At 38.8% G+C, this 21,145-nt stretch overlaps 1 protein-coding gene across 3 annotated transcripts in view; it reads left to right on the plus strand.

Moving 5' to 3' along the window:
- Positions 1-20,009, plus strand: part of CPLANE1 (ciliogenesis and planar polarity effector complex subunit 1) — a 116,807-nt gene extending 96,798 nt beyond the window's left edge. For all 3 annotated transcript variants that reach the window (XM_058564210.1, XM_058564212.1, XM_058564211.1), the window contains 9 exons: positions 2,685-2,715; positions 3,247-3,378; positions 6,836-7,001; positions 8,881-8,939; positions 9,417-9,584; positions 10,986-11,110; positions 13,614-13,703; positions 18,555-18,733; positions 19,512-20,009. In XM_058564210.1, the coding sequence (XP_058420193.1) occupies positions 2,685-2,715; positions 3,247-3,378; positions 6,836-7,001; positions 8,881-8,939; positions 9,417-9,584; positions 10,986-11,110; positions 13,614-13,703; positions 18,555-18,733; positions 19,512-19,685 (1,124 nt within the window). In that variant the 3' untranslated portion in view covers positions 19,686-20,009. The remainder of the gene's footprint in view (positions 1-2,684; positions 2,716-3,246; positions 3,379-6,835; positions 7,002-8,880; positions 8,940-9,416; positions 9,585-10,985; positions 11,111-13,613; positions 13,704-18,554; positions 18,734-19,511) is intronic.
- Positions 20,010-21,145: the final 1,136 nt, after the last annotated feature.

Raw genomic sequence — 21,145 nt, forward strand, 5'->3', positions numbered from 1 at the left:
AGACATCGCTGTTTTACATGCATCAACCCTGGTGTAAGCCTAACCTGTGAGGTAGATCCATTATTATCCCCATTTTGCAGTTGAGAATATTGAGACTTGGAACAGTTTAGTGCCACTTTTCATTCCATTTCACTTGGAGCTGGTAACTGATGATATTCACTGACTACGTGAATAAAAGAGAAAGAGAAGGAGAAAATGAATGGCTGTTTAGAGTTGTGAGACTGTAGGAAGCAAGGATATGACTAGGTCTGATGTCATACTCGAGAGTACCTTATAACCAAATGTAGCAGTTTGAGGTGATGCTGGGGCATATAAGTGGCCATATTTAGGACCCAGTTTTTGACAAGGAAGTGGAGCTTGATGAGAGGTTTAGGCTTTAAAAACAGATGTAAGAGCCTTTTACCTAATTATATAGTTAGGACTTAGAGAGTGCATCTGTTCTTTGCAAGAAAGATGGAAAAAGGGAAAATGCCAAGGACCAGCCTGTGAAATGTCACCCGTTAGACAGCAAGGGGAGCCTCCTCAGTGAGGGAAATGGATGAGCAGACTCTGGTGAAGGGATTTCCAAGAAAAAGTGCATGGCTAACAGTTTCACACGCCACCAGAAAGTCAAGAATAAAGGCTGAGGTTTTTAAGGACTTTGGGGACTTGCAATGTAATATCAAGAGTAGAAGAAGGCAGGTTGGGGGCAAAGACAAGCTCAAGAAGCTATAATATAGACTGCTTAAGAATTCTGAGAGTAAAAGGAAGTAGAAAATGAGATAAGGGAAGTGAAGTCAAAGATCATTTTAAGATGGGGATAAATACAAACTCTTTAATGTTTGAAGGCAGAAGAAAAGAAAGGAGTGGGAAAAGAGAAATTGAAAGTATCAGGTTAAGGAGGTGATTCATTCAAGGCTGTAATAGCTTCTTAAATTAGGATGCAAGAGAAAAAAAGGGGGAAATGTCAATAAGTGGCATAATACTTATAAAGATGGATAAATTAAAATGTTTTTCTCTAGTATTCAATGTTTGGTTGCAAATTTAAAAAAGAATCCAAGTTATTATTTTTTCAAAAGTGCAGAATTTAGATGCCCTAATGGGTGTTTTCTTCTCCATAGTTGGTGTCTTGGAAAGATGTACAGTCATTCCTTTAATTCTAGTGCTCAGAAATAGCTCAGATTTCCTCTTTTGAAATTGACTTCCATTTCTTAGCACATTCTTCTGAGCGCTCTTAATAGTAGCAAATAATTTATTCACTGAGGATAGATTTAATTTTTGGCAACAGCCATAAGTTATTCAGAGGCATTTCTGATAAATGAAGTAGATGATCAGGCTGTGTGTCACTGTTTGGAATTAAGAAAAAAGGAATTGTGATTATCAGGGAATGAAGCTGATCTATTGTGTTTAGTAAATTGTGAAGGCCTCCTAAAGGAAGACTTCCAAAACTGGTTTGAAATGAAGTCAAGATAGAATCTGCCTATGTGACTACTTGTAAAGGTATTTATTTGGATATAGCACCTTTCTACCCTTTGATAAAAAGAATCAGTTTCATTTAATAGTCGGACCTTTTTTTTTTTTTTTTTTTGGTGAGGAAGATCAGCCCTGAGCTAACATCCATGCTGATCCTCCTCTTTTTGCTGAGGAAGACTGGCTCTGAGCTAACATCTATTGCCAGTCCTCCTCTTTTTTTTTCCCCAAAGCCTCAGTAGATAGTTGTATGTCATAGTTGCACATCCTTCTAGTTGCTGTATGTAGGACGCAGCCTCAGCATGGCCAGAGAAGTGGTGCGTCGGGGCGCGCCCAGGATCCGAACCTGGGCCACCAGCAGCGGAGCGCGAGCACTTAACCGCTAAGCCATGGGGCCGGCCCCGGACCTTTTATATGATTCACCTATACTTGTAACACCATTATCATTTTTTCTTTCAGTACTTGAGGCTTTTCTTAAGAATTAAATTTGATTAATTACAATTAAGAACTCACAAATGCCCAGACTCTGAGAACAAAGATAATATAAAATCCTTGATTTGAGGATTAATAAATTAAACAAAACGATCTGTGCTTAAGAAGACACAATTATTTAATATAAAAAACATGTGGATGTATAAGTCTTGGGGGCAGAGTGGATTTATCTTAGTATAAGAAAATCTTAACAAGGAAATGTTTTTGAGAAGAGATGTCAGAACACTTCTTCCTATATTAACTCAATTCTCTTTGAGGGTTAAACATATAGAAAATTGAGTAAATTAAGTGTTTTGCTTTAAAGACCTGTAGTTAACATTGGACAAGTTTTAAAAATTATTTTTTGGGTTATTCTTCCAAGTAAAGGCTTCTTGGATTTAAATTGGATATTTTCCCAAATGTATTACTTGTAGATAATCAGAAGTTTTTTTGTTTTTTTTAGTAAATTGCATTCCAGCATTCTCAACTGTGTACTAAGCAAAGAAAGATTATACCTCTTAAACTGTATTGTTCAGAGTACTCTGGATAGAAAAGTAATAATCTTAAAATGTGGACAATATTCACTACCAAATAGCATATTCAAGAGGAGGATAAATATGCTCTACATATCTTTACACCAATTGGGAGGTTTAAAAATATTTCAATTTCTGGTTATATGATTTCTGAATCAGGTTAATAATTGAAAGTCAAAAAAATAACTGACCTGAAATTTTTATTAATAATAATGCATCTTTTTTTTTAAGGTGTGAATAACAGTGATGAGTTATTTGAAAGGTAAATATCTTAAGAATTAATGCACAGTTTTACTTAAAGTTGGGTATAAATTATGTGTTCTGGAAATTTTGTTGTTCATATGTACGTGAACTTCTACACTACATTTTCTTTGTGGATTAAAGGAATATAATTAATTACCATTGGGAATGGGGTGTTGTAAGAAACTGAGGATTATTATATTATATCCCTTACTGTTTTAACATAGGTAATTAGAATACAATAGACTACATTTGCTACACTTTCTTTCACTACGTATGTATTAAATTTCAGCAGGCAGAAGAGGTAGAGGTTGTCTCCTGGGCCTTATGTTTGCTTTTTTAAGAGCACATACAAAGTCATCAATTATTGATGATTAGGCTTTTCCGCTGGTGATTACTGGAACTAAAGAAAGAGAAGGGAGAGGAGTTATGTGTTTATCATTTTCATGTTCATTTATGCTCTTGGAGGGCATAGTTATACATGTTAATTTTTGCTTAATGTAATTAAGTTATAGATACTGACATATATCTCAAATTGCATTTGCAAATGAAGTGTTTCAGTAGGTCCACTCCAGATGACTGGATTCACTGATATTGCAGACATTATTGATGACCTTATTACAAAAGATGGAGTTTCCAGTGAAGAGCTCGGCTTAACAGAACAACAAGCTAGGAATATCTCCAGGTAATTATTGAGTAATTCATTTTTAGCCTATTTAAAATGTTTATGGGGCCAGCCCCATGGCATAGCAGTTAAGCACGCGCTCTGCTGCTCGCAGCCCGGGTTTGGATCCCGGGCTTGCATGGATGCACCCCTTGTCAGGCCATGCTGTGGCAGCGTCCCACATAAAGTGGAGGAAGATTGTCACGGATGTTAGCTCCAGGCCAGTCTTCCTCAGCAAAAAGAGGAGGATTGGCAGGGATGTTAGCTCAGGGCTGATCTTCCTCACAAAAAAAAATAAATAAAAATAAAATAAAATGTTTATGGTTCAAGAATATTCAAAATTGGCCATATTTTAATGTGATTTTTATGAAACAAATTCAAAACTTAGAATAGATGTTTTTCTTCATAAATACATTTTGTGATGTTCATGTGTCATTCCACCCTTCCCCAACAGTGTATAGACTGGTTTATTTAACTAATAGAGCACATCTGTATCCTGTGAATTTTCCCAAGGTCTCATCACTTTAATTACAACATAAATTTTATCCTATTTTGTCTTAGAAGTAATTAACGTTTTAGTTCAGAGTACTTTATCCTAAATATTAACCCTTAGAATACATTTTAAATAGCCTTTCCTTGGAACATTAGGTTAAAATGTTTTTCCTTACAACCTTTCCTGGGCCTAGAACTGGTTCCTGATAGAATAAAGGCTGGCTCTCCTACTAATGCTTCCTTGAAATACATACACCTCTTTGCTTGTTTATCTAAGATTGTCAACCTTATGAATAGCAACTATACTTCATTTCCTAGTGCAATTCCACTAACTACCTCAATGGAAATGCAGTGTATTATAATTGAACTTAAAAGACTGTTACCAGAAAATAGTGTACAAAACCCCCTCAATTTCTAATTAATTAGTGGAATTATCTGCTGTATTATGACCTCATATCAAGAACATGTAACCCTAACTTCCTCGTCAAACACATTTAGTTACCTTTAATCACAGATATAGGAATTTTAGTTATTTTTTTTAAGTTAATGATCATATTATGACTATTTCAATAATGTTTAATAAATGTTTAATAAATGTTAAGAATTGGAATAAAAATAAAATATGGTTTCTACTCTTGAATGGAGATAGAACTATAAACAGAGTATGACATAAAACCAAATTGTATCAGTGTGCTAAGGGAGCTCAGGGGAAGAGAATCAATGAAAGAATGCAGCTTCACGGAGGCCGGCCCGGTGGCGCAAGCGGTTAAGTGCGCGCGCTCCGCTGCGGCGGCCCGGGGTTCGCTGGTTCGGATCCCGGGCGCGCACCGACGCACTGCTTGGCAGGCCATGCTGTGGCGGCGTCCCATCTAAAGTGGAGGAAGATGGGCACAGATGTTAGCCCAGGGCCGTCTTCCTCAGCAAAAAAAGAGGAGGATTGGCGGATGTTAGCACAGGGCTGATCTCCTCACAAAAAAAAAAAAAAGAATGCAGCTTCATCAGTTAAGGATTTGATCTGTATTTCAAAGGATGAGTAGAGATTCATGTGGGTTATAACTGGAAGAAAGGATATTCTAGGCAGCAGGACTATAATATGCAAAGGTGTAATGGTCAGTGGAGGGCAGGGAGTTAGATGTGACTGAAGTTTATGCATTGGAAGGAGAGAGAGGGTCTGGCTGGGTGTGCTGGCTGTTGATTGGGGACCAGAGGCACTCTGAGTTTACCTTCTCTGCAAGCAGTAGTGGGGAAGCCATTTCTTAAACTAGAAATGGGAGCCAGTCAGAGGTCTTACTTCAGTAGTCTAAAGATGAGGTGGTTTAGAATGGAGAGTGTAGGGTAACAAATGTGAGTATACGTGAAGGTTGTCAGGAGGAAGTGAGAATGATTTTCTACTTGGATGACTGAGTTGATGGTGATTTCTTTAGCAAGAGAGGGAATGTAGTTTTAGATGTAAGTAGCCAGGAGAACAGTCAGTTGGTAATATTCATTGGTACATTAGTTTCAGGTCCTCCCAGAAGCAAATGCCAAAATGAGATTTAGATGAGTAAGAGATTTATGTGGAGCAACACCTGTGAGGGGAAAGAAAGGAGGAGCCAGAGGAGGTGGGGACAGCTGTCAGACTGCAATGCCGGTGTGGCTCTGACCCTGGGTTAGGGGTCCCCAGGATCACCCCAGGTTCAGTGATTCACCAGGAGGATTCACAGAACTCATATAGTCATACTCACGACTATAATTTATTATAGCAAAAGGCAAAGCAAAATCAGCAAAGGGAAAACGTATATGGGGTAAATTCCAGGGGAAACCAAGCACACGTTTCCAAGAATCCTGTCCCAGGGAGTCACGCAGGACATGCTTAATTCCTCCAGCAACATTATGACAACACATGTGGAATGTTGTCTATCAGGGAAGCTTCTGGAAACTCAGTGCCCAGGGTTTTTATGGGGGCTGATCAGGTAGGTACCCTCTGCCTGGCACACACCAAGAGTCCAGACTCCCAGGAGGAAAGCAGGTGTTCAGTATAAACCACATTGTTTGTATCCGTGACCCATCTGCCATTTAGGATTGTGTCCTCTTTGCAGACTGGGTGGTGAGTTGGCCCCGAATCCCCATCTCACACTGCCTGTTTTCTTGGCCCACTCTCAGGACTGCTTGTGTTAGTTCATGTCATCTGAGAAGCAGAAGCCAAGATGGGATTAGATGTACAAGAGACTTATTGGGAGAAATGCCTGTGAGGGGAAAAGGCCGAAAAAAACAGAATTGAGGAGAGGCGTCAGACCACAATGCAGGTCTCACCCCTCCCTGTGATGGACAGAGGGAAGGCAGAGAGTTGAGTAAGTAGAATCTCAGAGTACAGTGTAGTTCTAAGAAAGTTTCATCTGGGTCAATGGTGAGACGCCAAGCCAAAGTAACTCATCAGAGGAATCCTGTGTCTTGCAGGAATGTGCCGGCCACAGCATCCCTGCCGTGCTCAGTCATTAGCTTGGGCCAGCCCACGGGAAGTATGGCATGGGCATGCAAGTGAGGCTAGATCCAGAAGAGCAGCAGTTTAGAAGTCATCTCTGTGTTACAAGTTTTGGAAGTGATTCAGATAGTCCAGAAACAGAACAGGCCAAACAGAACCTGTAAAGACATTAATATTAAAGTGGTGAGCAGAGAAGAAATGAGCCAATGTAGGAGGCTGCATAGTGTTTTGAGAGGTAGAAAAAGACCCAGGTAAGACAGCGTTTAAAGCAGAAAGGAAAAGTCAATTTTATCAAGTGTTATAGAGAAGTCCAGTAGGGTGAAGACAGAAGAGGTCATTGGTGACCTTTCTGAGATCATTTTCAGTGATTTCAGGGGACAGGTTGGAGCAAGTTGTCATAAGTGTATGCAACTTTTCAAGATGGGGCAAAATCTTTCCAAATAAGCAGTAATATTTAGTTGTGATATTTCTTCTTTCCATAACAAATTTAAAATCAAGTGATGCTCTGCCTATTCAATTTCTCAGGACCCAGCATTCTTCTGGCAGATGTCCACAAAGAACTGAGAAGGAGAGAAGAGAGATTCAAATCTGGATGAAAAGAAAACGAAAAGAAAGAATGGCAGAGTACTTAAATCAGCTGGCAGAAAAGAGAGGGCAAGAACATAATCCTTTCTGCTCCAGGAGCAATCCAGTAAGTCTGCACGATCAAGGGTAATGGAATTATCACAGAATATGTGTAGTTTTTTCCTGGCAAATATTCAAGAAAAGGATGTAACATAATTTGGATGCATTTTTTATTTGACCGAAAAGTCAGCATTTTACTTAAGTCACGAAAAATTAAGAAATCACCTTAACAAAATGTAGCAAAGTATTCTACAAATCATGTTCTATTGAACTATCTTAAATATTTTTTTCTCTCCCAGGCTGATTATGGCTCTAGCATTTTAACCAAATGAAGAGGTTGAATGATTGAGTGACCAAATGGAGTTGTTTCCTTAATTTTCTGTGAGAGTCAGTGGCAGTTGAACAACTGACTGTGTGTAGTAAAGCAATTTTAAAAATCAATTTTGTATCCATAAGTTATCTACAAGAAATTTTTTAAAAGTAAGGTCCAGTCATGTACCAACAGAACAAGGGTACCTCTGTGTGTGTGTTTCAACTGTCCTTTAAACTGTCAACATTTATTTACTGAGTCCTGACTTATGGACATCACCAGGGCTAGGTCAGAAGTATTTTTCTTCAGAAGGTGAAACAAAGCAGTGTTACTTTATCACATTACCATGAAAATCACATTTAGATTACACTTAGATTACAGTTTATCTTTTGCTTTGTAATCTGAAATAAAATAAAATATAATAGCACTTCATTTTTTTCAGCATCATTAGGGGAACACATTCTGTAAGTGAATTTTCCAGATAAGGCGGTCACATTTAAGCACCAAATGGTGGAAAAGTAGGTGAACTATTATTTAAAGTGTGTAACTTACTTACCTGTGTCTGGAAAGAGCATGTTGGTGTTAATATAACATTTGTCGATAGCTCTGGGGACATGGTAGTGACTTTCAGGGCTACTGAGGTACATGACCAGAATCTGAAAGTGCATGTGTATATGTGTGTGTTCCTCCACCCCATAGAGGTAGGTTCTGATATCACCCTCCCTGTCAGCCAAGCAAATACCCAAGATGGTTAGAATTGTGTCCAAATTTAGAATACATTAACTCTGAGAGCATTGGGATTGTTTGGTTCATAGATGTTGTGACATCTCCTTCAAGATCGCAGACACTTGTTTCTTTATTTTTAGCTTCTATTTGGCTAGAGGTATGGGATTTGTGAGGGGTTAATGTAATTAAAAATTTCATTTGAATTTCTATCAGAAATCAATCAGACCTTTAATTTGTTAGTGACTACTTCCATATAGGATCTTGAGAAAGTGAATCCCCTTCTGCATGCATGTTTTTCTGTACACAATTGTGTGTGAAAGGATTTAACCTCAGTAGTAACAGTAACTCTTAATGTTCTGGAATAAGATGTAAATAGCCGACCTTTTCCAGTTTGGCTCATGGTTTGCAAATTTTGAAGAGTTTACGAGTCACAATGAATTCACTGCAGTAGGTTTCTGGTAAACATTTTAGAACGTCAAAATGATGGTTTTAAATGTCTGACTCACTTTTGCTCTATGAACCAAGCTCTTGATGAGATTAATCACAAGATTCAGTACAAAGTATAGGTGTCTCCATCATTAAAATGTTCGTATTTTCTGTTTTAAATGTGGCTGATAATATTCTCTCCTTTTGAGAAAATATATTAATTTAGCTACTAAAGTATACTTTGCATTCCATTTATTAAACTGGATTTTATTTTAATTACATGATGCTTTAATTTAACATTTTCATGTTTTGTGCCGGGGTAGGAAGCATTATCAAATATGACAGTGTTTTGCGCCGTTTCCTAAAAAGCAAAATTTAACATCCTGTTAAAATTGATTCGTGGAATTTCATGTTTTCCATGCATCATAATGGTTTAATTATTTGAACTGAACAATAATGAACTAACTGGATTTTTCTTGTGCAGTTTTATATGACTTCAAGGGAAATCAGGCTGAGACAAAAGATGAAGCACGAAAAAGACAGGTGAGTTTGGTGGCTGTATATTCAGGGTACAGTGTACCCTGAATATTTTCTCTGGCTTGCTCATCCCAGACATAGATAATGCCTTAGGAATTCTAGTTTTCACAGTAGTCCGGTTTTGGTTGATACACAGAAAATTATGAGAGATAACTACAAGGAAAATAGACTCTACTAGCCTTTTTAGGAATTTGCTTTCAAATATTATTTATTCCATTCAATTTTTATGACTTGTATTTCTGCTGTTCTCCTCCCTATCCCCATTCAGTTATGTATGTGCATTTTGAAAATACCCCAAAGGCCATAACTACAAGTATCTTAACACTACTGCCTAATGGTCTTCAGGAATCCGAAATTTTTATTTGTGTTTGAATAGCATTGAAAAGAACAAATGCTAGGTGGTCTTCAAACACCATGTTCCCTCTAGAAATATGAACTGAAAGTGACTCTTTTATTAAATCTTGTTTAATTCTTTGTCTACAGATTGCTACTCTCTGACCACTATAGTCGTCGAATCTCACAAGCATACAGTCTGATGAATGAACTGTTATCTGAATCAGTACAACTACCAGCAACTGCACAGAAACCATTGCCTACCAAACCCAGAACTGCTGAAATTTCCAGATGGCAACGCTCCCTTTCTCCAAGAGGGTAAGACAAGATTTGGCATGTCATCTGGCAAGATAATATTAGGCTTGATAAGAAGAAAGGTAGTGTTTTTGTGACCCAAGTTCAGTGTATTTGCGTCTACCCTGCTCAGAATTATGACAATAAAGTGAAGAAAAAAATGTCCCCATAATTATGAGGTCTTTATAAGTTTATAGAATCACCAAGGAAAAAGACAAAAATGGTGTTCTCTCTTAACAAAACACTTCACTATACCTAATACAATTCTGATATCCGTTCAATCCTGTTTGCTTCTTTTCTGTAGTTTTTGTTAATATTTCCTTCTGTAATTTGCTTCCTAACTGCTCTCCCATTTCTCCCCTTGGCTCCACTCTTGCAGAAACAGACAGTCCCCACCAGCTTACCCCTTCTTCCTCTGCTGTCTCTTCCCACCCTGCCCAGTTATTGCTGACTCAGTTGTAGATACTGTTATATATTTCTTCTTGAAACAGTGACCTGCAATATGTTTGGATATGAGTTCATTAGGCAGGAATTAATTAAACATAGAATGCTAAAGAAAAGTACCCAACTGTAAAGTTTCTTATATGTGGCAAAGAAACAGAAAATTATATTTGTTGGTGATTCATAAGCTGAACATGAATTGGCAGTACAATGTTGTTAAAAATTACCACCTTTGACAAAATGAATGATTAGGATTATAAACATAAGCACATAATTTAAGAGCCTGTAGGGAGGCCGGCCCCGTGGCTTAGCGGTTAAGTGCACGAGCTCTGCTACTGGCGGCCCGGGTTCGGATCCCGGGTGCGCACCGACGCACCGCTTGTCAAGCCATGCTGAGGCGGTGTCCCACATACAGCAACTAGAAGGATGTGCAACTATGACATACAACTATCTACTGGGGCTTTGGGGAGAAAAAGGGGAAAAAAAGGAGGAGGATTGGCAATAGATGTTAGCTCAGGGTCGGTCTTCCTCAGCAAAAAGAGGAGGATTGGCATGGATGTTAGCTCAGGACTGATCCTCCTTACAAAAAAAAAAAAAAAAAGAAAAGAGCCTATAGGAAATGCTACCCAACACAAACCCAGATGTAATCAGATCACGTGTGTGTGTAATGTGGGGTGTACTCAAAATACTAGAGACCAAAGCAGGGTATTAAATACATTAATAACTTGCCAATACATAGAGAATTTAAAATGGATAGAGAGATAACCAAAAACAATTTCTTTGAAAAAAATGAAGTTTGAAGTATGAGATATGAAGAATTATTTGTTGAGAGTTATTATGCACTAAATGTATCACTGAGGTACAGAATAAGAAATGTCAAGTGAATGTATTAATATGAGCTAGAATTTGGTCTTTTTGAAATATTATAGTTTGTCACTGATATGAGATTCTAGGAATGTAATTATTATGTAATTTCTACTTCAGAGAGAATCGACATGGTCACAATTTTCCAATAAATCGACCTGGAAAAGTCAGAAATACATCCAAACCAAGTTATACCCAAAAAGGGAAACCTTTGGGGCAAGCTCAAGGCTCACCTTGGCCACGTGGTAAGACTTAGAGCTTTTTTTCTTGTGTAATTTGGATGTATTCCTTCTTGTCTCCCAAGTTGTGTTTTCATTAGTAAAAGCTGTAAATCATAGTGAAAAGCAATTCTCATTTCAACAGAATGCAAGGGATTGATAAAGACTTAGCTGTCCTGGGATTTTGTTCTATTGCTTTGAAATAAGAAGACCCTTGGAATCTTTTTAAACTGTTTGCCTTTTTGTAATAGAATTTGAACAGTCAGTAAATTAGATATGACTTATTTGGAATATGTTTCTTTTGTGTGTCTGGCTAAAGATGTAGGCATTTTTACAAATCAAGTTCTGATGGATTTCAGGATGAATACATCACAGAAGAGGAATACTAAGAGGCTCAGATTGAAATAATAATATGTTTTTACCCTTTGAACATCCTTTTCCGCATTTGAAGTTATAATATCTTATTTATTGGTAGCTTTCCTTTAGTTAATTTTGCCATATTTGGGTTTTGATTACTAAAGTAAAATGTACTTATTTGTAAAATGATTATGAATTAAAAATGTATAATCATAGCTAACATGTAGTATAACAATTAATGTGCCAGATTCTGTGTAAGCTCTTTAATTACGACCCTGTGAGACAGGTACTATCATCTTCTCATTTTGAAGTTGAGAAAACCAAGGCAGAGAAAGGTGGAATAACTGCTAAGATCAGACAGCTAGGAAGTGGTAGAATCAGGATCTAAACCCAGTCTGGGTCTACAGCCTACACACTTAGAACCTACACTTCGGTTTGCTGCCTCAATTTAGAAAATTAAAATTTCCATAAATTCTAATCCTTTTGATAAAACTTCATAGTTTGGTTAGCTCTTGCTTTTGATTGACAAATTACTATAAGAAAATACTGCTCTTTTTGAACTAAAATTGCAGAATAGTAACCATGTTTTCCTTTTTTATTTTTTTTAATGGAGTTTTTTTTTTTTTTTTAATTTTTCCCCCAAAGCCCCAGTAGATAGTTGTATGTCATAGTCGCACATCCTTCTAGTTGCTGTATGTGGGATGCAGCCTCAGCATGGCCAGAGAAGTGGTGCATCAGTGCGCACCCGGGATCCGAACTCGGGCTGCCAACAGCAGAGCACGCGCACTTAACCGCTAAGCCACGGGGCCGGTCCATGTTTTCCTTTTTTAAATTTTATTTTACACTTGATACATTTGCCAAAATTAAAGAAATATCCAAAATTGGCAAAGATTTTAAACCTGAATATAAGATGGAAAAGTCTTGGATTATGTGGAAATATGTCTTTCTCTTTGACCTGTTCAGTGTTACGCTGGTGTTGTTACCTTGCACTTGACTGGGCCAGGGCCTTGGCCCTCCCTTGGTCGCCTCACTTGCCCTTGGTGGACTATGTTTGATGAGGTCCAGACCCTCTCTCTGGCCTTGTCCTCTCCTTCTGCCTCCTTAGGCTCCTTTCCCCATATAATCTGTATTATCTGTGCTGCATGCCAGCTTGTTTTCCAACCACATGCTGTGCTTTTGTGCTCCTATTCCTTAGTTGAAATTCTGCCTTATGTCTTTTTTTGTGTGTGTGTGAGGAAGATCAGCCCTGAGCTAACATCCATGCTAATCCTCCTATTTTTTTTGCTGAGGAAGACCGGCTCTGAGCTAACATCTATTGCCAGTCCGCCTCCTTTTTTTCCCCTTTTTCTCCCCAGAGCTCCAGTAGATAGTTGTATGTCATAGTTGCACATCCTTCCAGTTGCTGTATGTGGGACGCTGCCTCAGCATGGCTGGACAAGCGGTGTGTCAGTGCACGCCCGGGATCCGAACCCAGGCTGCCAGTACTGGAGTGCGCGCACTTAACCGCTAAGCCATGGGGCCGGCCCCTCAGTATGCAGTTTCTAATTTCTTCAGCCCTCCTTGCAAACTGTTATACTTAGAACTAAATACAAAACAAGCAAAAAAGAGGACTCTATCAAGAACAATATAAAGGTTATACACTTGTAACTGAGAGGCATCATAGGCATAAAAATATGTCTAGCTTTTAGGTTCATCCAGGCCTATGTTCATATCCCAGCTCTGCTGCTTACTTTGTGCGCTCAGATATATTATTTAAAACCTATCTCATAGAGTTGTTGAGGATTATAGTAAAACATTTTGCATAACTGAAACAGTAAATAGTTGCTACTAATCCTGGAATTTAAGAAAGCTTAATCATTTCTCTTGATAAAATTTAACTTGGCATTTTGTCTAGGTGTGTACTACTAATAGGCTTATGTGCCTGCATTTCCATTTGCCGGAGATGTTGTCAAGGCACATTTACCATTTGAAAAAGGACCATGGTCGTGCCATAAGGATACCAAGTCCCTAAGCAGAGTTTTCCCTCCTTCACCTGAACTCTTTGTTTTGCTTTCTTGGTTCAAATCAACTGTCATTTATTGGGCCCCTACTAATCAGAAGATTTCTGTCCTCAAAGAATGTGAAAAATTATGCATACATATGGAGGGTTAAAGAAGTTTGCCTGTCTTTATAGGAACTGCCACTTTTACCATACAGAAAAAAGCTGGTGGAGCCAAAATGGCAGTAAGAAAGGCTGCGCAGTCTCCTGTTACCTTCCAAAAAGGTAAGGGGTAAATAAAGAATAGAGAGTTCTTGGACTTAGTACTAATTTTTTTTTTTTATTGAGGTCATGTCGGATTATAACATTATATAAATTTCAGGTGTACCTCATTATATTTCGACTTCTGTATAGACTGCATCGTGTTCACACCAAAAGTCTAGTTGCAGTACTAAATTTTTAAAAATCATAAATAACTCTTAGAAATTTCAAATAAAGATTTCAGAATGAAGAGTGTGGCTGTGTGGTACAGTGGTTCAGAGAAGGGACTGTGGAATTAGCTTGTTTGGAATCCTAGTTCACCACTAACTCTGTAGCCTTGGGCCAATTCCTAACCCATTTGTGTAAGCCTCAATTTTCTCACCTGCAAAATATAGATTATAATAGTGAGAATGTATGTAATGGGCTGAGCACAGTGCTGAGCATAAAAACAAGTGCTCAGGAAGTTGCTGTGATCACATAGTCATGGAATACGCAGACCTATAAGTTTGGGGATTTTAGGCCCAGTTTTGCCCCCATATTTGGATACTTGCTCAAATTAGCTGTGCTCTGATCACCTAGAGAGAGGGAAATTACACCTAATGATCTTAATTCCCAATGTCTCCCCATAGCCCATCCCTCATCCCATGTTACTCTTCATAATTTAAAAAGTACTTTCACATTCATTCTCCTATTAGCTCTCTATAACAACCCTGGTAGATAGTCAGGGCAACTATTATCCCCATCTTACAGCTGAGGAAACTGAGGCTTAGAGAAGTTAAATGGCCTGCTCAGATCCCCTTAGAACAACAAAAATAATAGCTAACAGTTATAGAGAACTTACTTGATGCCACACTGTATTAATACCTGTGTGCATGATCTGACTTAATCCTCATGTTAATCCAGTGAGGTCTGTGGCATTATCCCAGTTTACAGAAAAGAGCTAAATTTGGTAGGGATAATGATGAAAACACTGATTTATATGTACTACAAAAATGATGAGAAATATGAATTAGTCTAATCCTGCCATTATGCCTTTCTCTCCACTGCTGTCTCCTTTCTTTGCAGATTCATCTTTCAGTTCACTATATCTCTCTTCAGCTGTGTCTAATCTGCTATTTAACTCATCTGTCAGGTTTTAATGTCTATGGCTGTATTTTCTAGAAATTCTACTTGGTTCTTTTTCCATACTCTTCCCCATTGTATGCATTAAAACCCAAGCCTCTAGTTATTAGGATCAATTTGAGTCCTGGAAGCATCATTTCCTGTGCTTTTAATTTTATAAACCCAGTCTAGTTTTCTTTCAAAGTCTCTCATTTTGATATTTTGTAAAATGTTTTCTAGTTTAGAGTACCCCATAGCTTTTTATTCTTTTCTAAGCAAATGTTTAGCAATGTTTAGTTTGACATACAAAATACCCCAAAATGCAATGTTGCCCCTAAAAATAGCTGAAATTATATGTACATTTGTATCGTATTGTGTATGAAAGCTCCAGAGATCCAGGGTTTTGTGTTCTTGAAGTGAGTTATGATCTAGCATGAGGCCTTGCCCATAGAAAGGCAAACAGAAGTATTTCTTCCATTGTCCAATGGTAGCCCTGCCTCTGAAAGGAAGAAATTGAGTATGACTCCAAGTTTCTAGCTTAGGTCTTTGTCTAGACTGTAGCCCAATAACTGACATAGGTAGGACAAGAGGAGGAGCAGGGTTTTCTTTTGTGGGTGGTGGAGGGAGTGGATTCTGTTTTACTGTTTACAGCTTCAGATTCCTCAGACTGGACTCTTAAGACATTGTTTGGCAATATGTTATAAAGAAACTGAGTGGCATTGTTCACCATCCTACAGAGAAAGAGTGCTTCTTTGAGGGAAGCTGGTGCACTTGCCGCCCTAGTTTCCACTATGGGGTTTCTTCTTGATATATCACTTACTTTTCTCCTTAGAAAGCTTTCACTGCCCACACTGGGGCAGGAATACACACCCTACCTTGAAAAGCTTTGCACATGCTCAATTTGACAAAATTTTTTTCATATTGTATTTTTTTCTCAAGATTTGCTATCCCAAATAAATCTTAAAGAAATGCACACTGATCTGAAGAGAAGGAAATTACAAAGCCATTCCTGGGTAAAGCAATGTGAGAAAAAGCCAGTGATAGCCTCTCAAGGCTATCCCCCATAGGTAAAGGCTTATCCCCAAATGCAGGATTGTTAACCTTAATTTCAGCAGACTTGGTGATGATTTTGTCACCTTCTAGATGGCAATAATTACATTCATTTGACAAGAGTATCAAAGTCTAGATGTCAAATTAATCGTAGCAGAGATGGGGGTGGAATTCGTTGGTGGTTACAGCCTTTGCTAATCTCTTATATCCTGAATACTGGAAGGAACAACTTCAGCATCCTGCCTCCGTTTGTTTCCATTTACTTTGGAAAGACAGCTTACCCTTGTGGTTATAATACTGCTTGACCACCTGTTGGTTTCTCTTTTTTTAATCCTTTAATCTCAGCTTTTTCTGTGTTCTACCGGCTGTTTTCCTTTTTACTAGTGTTTGTTCATGTGTGCATTCCTATTGTCCATTCATAGATAATTTTTTTCATAGAGTTTTTCAAAATTAGTTCCTTAGTAATATTTGCTGAAATAATTATTTTAACATGGAACTTGCAGTCGCATCCCAAAATACTCAGTGATGTCTTTAAATAGCAGAAAAAAAAAAGTCAAACCTGTTTCAACTAGAGCACAGCTCTCACGTTGGATGCTCAAGTGGCGACTTGTTTCTTTTCAGACCCTTGGGGCTAGTCGAAAGAACAACCCCTAAGCCCCCTGTACCACTACCCTCTGGCATCCCTTTGGCACTAATCCAGGAAGCAAGCTATTGGAAAGCTGCTGCCTTGGGGGTCCAGTTAAATAGACCCATTTCTCATTTACAGATATGAAGATTATCCTAAAGGGGCCTCTGAGTACTATTCTCCCTTCACCCCAAAGAGAAAGTTAATATATTAGCTCAGGTGCTGGGCATAGATCATCTTCATCATCTTGGGCAAATTACATAACCTCTCTAAGCCTCACTTTCCTCATTTGCAAAATGGGGATGACAACAATTTCCCCGTAGGATTTTCATGAAGAGTATTCATTTAGCAACCATCCATTAATCTACTACTACATACCAGGCACTGTTAGCCATGAACAACACAGACAGTAGCACAAAAATAAGATATGGTCTCTTTAAGAAAGTGTCATTGGAGTCAAGATCCTGAATGATGAAAAAGGGGTTGTCATGTAAAGATAAGACAGAACAGTTCCAGGCAGAGAGAAGAGCAAGTTCAAAGCCCTGATACAGAAACCAACTTGGTATGACAGAAAAGATCAGTATGGAAAAGTGGCCAGAGTTATGGTTGTAGAGATAGGCTGGATACTATATAGGCTAAGGCAAAGAGTTTGGATTTTACTCTGGATCCAGTGGGACTCCACTGGAGGAAATTAAGCAGGGAGATAATAAACTTTATGTTTTAGAACATGTAGGAGAAAAAGAACAGAAGGCAGACAAGCTCAGAGATATTGCTTGGACTAGGGTTATAACAATAGAAATGGGGGGAAGTCATTAGATTTGGAATATATTTTGAAGATAGACCAAATTAAGACTTGCTGATGGATTGGTTATAGGATGCGTAAGAAAGAGAAAGATAAAGGAAAATTGGATTTTAACCTGAGCATTTCCTGGGATGGGGAAGACTGTTGGAGGAATGGGTTTAGGGGTAGAAATCAACAGTTTGGTTTTGGACATGTTACGGTTGAGATGTTTGCTGCATATTTAAGTAAAGACGTCAAGAAGACGGTTTGCTCTGTGAAGCTAGAGCTACAGGTTTGAGAGTTGTCAGCATGCAGATGATATTTATAGCTGTCGAACTAGATGAGGTCAGCTAGGGAGAGTGTAGATGTGTAAGAGAACCAAGGACCAGGCCTGGGGCACTCTGGTAAGTTCAAAGGACTGAATGTAGGTAAAGCGCTTAGCCCATTGTAAATGCCAAAATGTGTGCTGTTGTTTTTTGGGGGCTTATTTCTTGGAGGTATCCTCAGCTTTAAGCATATGAGGTTGGTAGAGCTATAAAAGGCCAGGTGCCCTAACTTTACCACTCTGTTACCTCTTCTTCCCCTCCTCAGGGAGCCACATGACTGCTTGTCAGGACCTGTGTTTATTTCCCACCATACCTCATGTCTTGGGTCTTTCTTTAGGTCACCTTGGTGAGGGGCAGAACGTGCTGTAACATTGGTTTTGGAACATTAAGAGTGTTAGGTGGGGCATGCTCCTCTAGGGCCTTGTGCAGAGAAGCACTGTTGGTTGATGAATTTGCTAAGCTGCCTCTGGGCACCAGCTGGGATGAAAGTTTCTTTTCAACAAATGCTGATACTCAGTAAGGAGGAAGAGGGCAATAATGTGTTGCCACTGTGCTTACCTTGATGCCTGTGCCCAAAGGCAGATTGTAGGCATGAAGCTTGAGTGAAGATACCTAAAACATCACACCTAGGAAGCTTCCACAAGACTTTCCATAAGAGGCAAGAAAGGCCCAACTCTTCAAATTCACCCAACTTTGAAGTTGGAACTTCTCCACAGTTCTGTTATATCTGTGGCTTCTCCTCCGTGGACTCTCTTGTCCTAGAGGTTACCATTACTTTTCAAGTCAAAAGAGGTGGCCCGAATTCAATTTCCTTCTCTCACACTGACAGGACAGGAATTTTTAGAACTCTAAAGCAAACCATATCCAGACCTTATGATTCAAATATTAGGTAAAGTGTTACTGCCTTGGATTTGGTGATAAAAGTCACAGTAAATGAATAAACTTATAAATGAGTCAGTCCCAATGTATGCTTTGTTCTTTTCCCTTTAAAGGCTCTCATGCTCCATGTCATAGTCTGCAGCATACAAAAAATCATGGAAGTTCTGGGCTTGCACCTCAAACCAAGCGGGTGTGTATAGAGTATGAGAGAGAGGAGACTGTGGTGAGTCCCTGGATATTACCTTCAGACATCCATAAGATTCTTCATGAGAGTCACAGTTCTCTTCTACAAGTAAGCATTGTTCCAGATTTCAATTTGCCTAGTGATTCCTCTGTGTTCTTCAGGGTTTTTTGTTTATTTTTTGTGGGATGTAGAGATACTGAAAAATTGTTAGGTCATTTTGAAGTAGTGATTTAAAGCATCTACACTTTTGGCTTAGTACTCCAGCGTTTATCTTTCAGAATTTTCCTCAACTTTGTATTTTCTTTTTTAACGAAAAAAATAACAGAAATGTAAGTACAGATAATTGTACTGCAGGTATAAAAATGCATTCAGGGAGCCAGCCCCATGGCTTAGCGGTTAAGTGCATGTGCTCCGCTACTGGTGGCCCGGGTTCGGATCCTCGGCATGCACTGACACATCACTGGTCCGGCCGTGCTGAGGCTGTGTCCCACATACAGCAACTAGAAGAATGTGCAACTATGACATACAACTATCTACTGGGGCTTTGGGGAGAAAAAGGGGGAAAAAAAAAAAAGAGGATTGGCAATAGATGTTAGCTCAGGGCCGGTCTTCCTCAGCAAAATGAGGAGGATTGGCATGGGTGTTAGCTCAGGGCTGATCTTCCTCACCAAAGAAAAAGAAATCCATTCAGTCCACTCTTCAGATCTGGTGCCAGCATCTAGTTGTCAGATGATGTTCAGCCCATTGCCAATCCAGATGAACTGGGCTATTTCCTTAACCATTTGGTAGATGAGCAAATCTAGAATCTTTGGAAAGCTTAGTGCATGTTCCATTTATTTTTTCTCAGGCTTGAAACCACAACTTACTGTCTTTCTCAATTTGATAGGACTTGTCACAAACCAAAGAAGAGCCAGAGCCTCCTTCTGAGGTGGGTGGCATGGACAGCATGTCTGAGAGCACTGGCAGCATCCTCAGCAAGCTTGACTGGAATGCCATTGAAGACATGGTGGCCAGTGTGGAGGACAAGAGTCTGTCTGTCCACTGGGCCCTGGACCTGTAAGACCCGAATATCATTTTGTTTCCAAGAAAAGGCCAACATCTCATTGATGAATTTCTGAAAGATTTGTGGGTTTAAGGGAGAGAAGCAATGAAGGAAGTGATGTGGATTTACTGCCCGCAGCCATATTATTACCTGGATTTGCCATTTCAAGAGGGAAAATAAACATTTCTCAGTAATTTTGCCTTCATTGGGAAAGGGTTGTTTACCTATAGATGTATTATATATTTTTGCATTTGACTTATCTTTAGTTATAATTTTTAAAATGATGAAAAGATAAAAAATGAAAAGTATTTAAGCTACTTTCAATAAAAATCTTCTATCTTGCTTCCTTCTTTACTACCCTGAGTTTTGAGAAACAACCTTAAATGGGTAACCTTTTTTTTTTTTTTAATTGATGTTTTAATTGATGTTTTAATGGTTTCTAACATTGTGAAATTTTGGGTTGTACATTTTTGTTTGTCCATCACCATATATATGACTCCCTTCACCCCTTGTGCCCACCCCCCACCCCCACTGCCCCTGGTAACCACAGTCCAGTTTTCTCTGTCCATGTGTTGGTTTATATTCCACATATGAGTGAGATCATACAGTGTTTGTCTTTCTCTTTCTGGCTTATTTCACTTAACATAATACGCTCCAGGCCCATCCATGTTGTTGCAAATGGGATGATTTTGTCTTTTTTTATGGCTGAGTAGTATTCCATTGTATATATATACCACATTTTCTTAATCCAGTTGTCACTTGAGGGACACTTAGGTTGCTTCCACTTCTTGGCTATGGTGAATAATGCTGCAATGAACATAGGGGTGCATAAGCCTCTTTGGATTGTTGATTTCAGGTTCGTTGGATAGATTCCCAGTAGTGGGATGGCTGGATCATAGGGCATCTCTATTTTTAATTCTTTGAGGAATCTCCATACCGTTTTCCATAGAGGCTGCACCAATTTGCATTCCCACCAGCTGTGTATGAGGGTTCCTGTTTCTCCACATCCTCTCCAACATTTGTTGTTTTTTGTCTTGGTGATTATAGCCATTCTAATGGGCGTGAGGTGGTATCTTAGTGTTGTTTTGATTTGCATTTCCCTGATGATTAGTGATGTTGAACATCTTTTCATGTGCCTATTGGCCATCTGTATATCTTCCTTGGAGAAGTGTCTGTTCATTTCCTTTGCCCATTTTTTGATCGGGTTGTTTGTTTTTTTGTTGTTCAGTTGTGTGAGTTCTTTATATATTATGGAGATCAACCCCTTGTCAGATGTATGTTTTGCAAATATTCTCTCCCAGCTGGTTGGTTGTCTGTTCGTCTTGATTCTGGTTTCATTTGTCTTATAAAAGCTCTTTAGTCTGATAAAGTCCCACTTGTTTATTTTTTCTTTAGTTTCCCTAGTCTGGGTAGGCATGTCATCCGAAAAGATTCCTTTAAAACCAATGTCAAATAGTGTGTTGCCTGTATTTTCTTCT

Source organism: Diceros bicornis, chromosome 20 (genome assembly GCF_020826845.1).
Source record: "Diceros bicornis minor isolate mBicDic1 chromosome 20, mDicBic1.mat.cur, whole genome shotgun sequence".
NCBI classification, from domain to species: domain Eukaryota; kingdom Metazoa; phylum Chordata; class Mammalia; order Perissodactyla; family Rhinocerotidae; genus Diceros; species Diceros bicornis.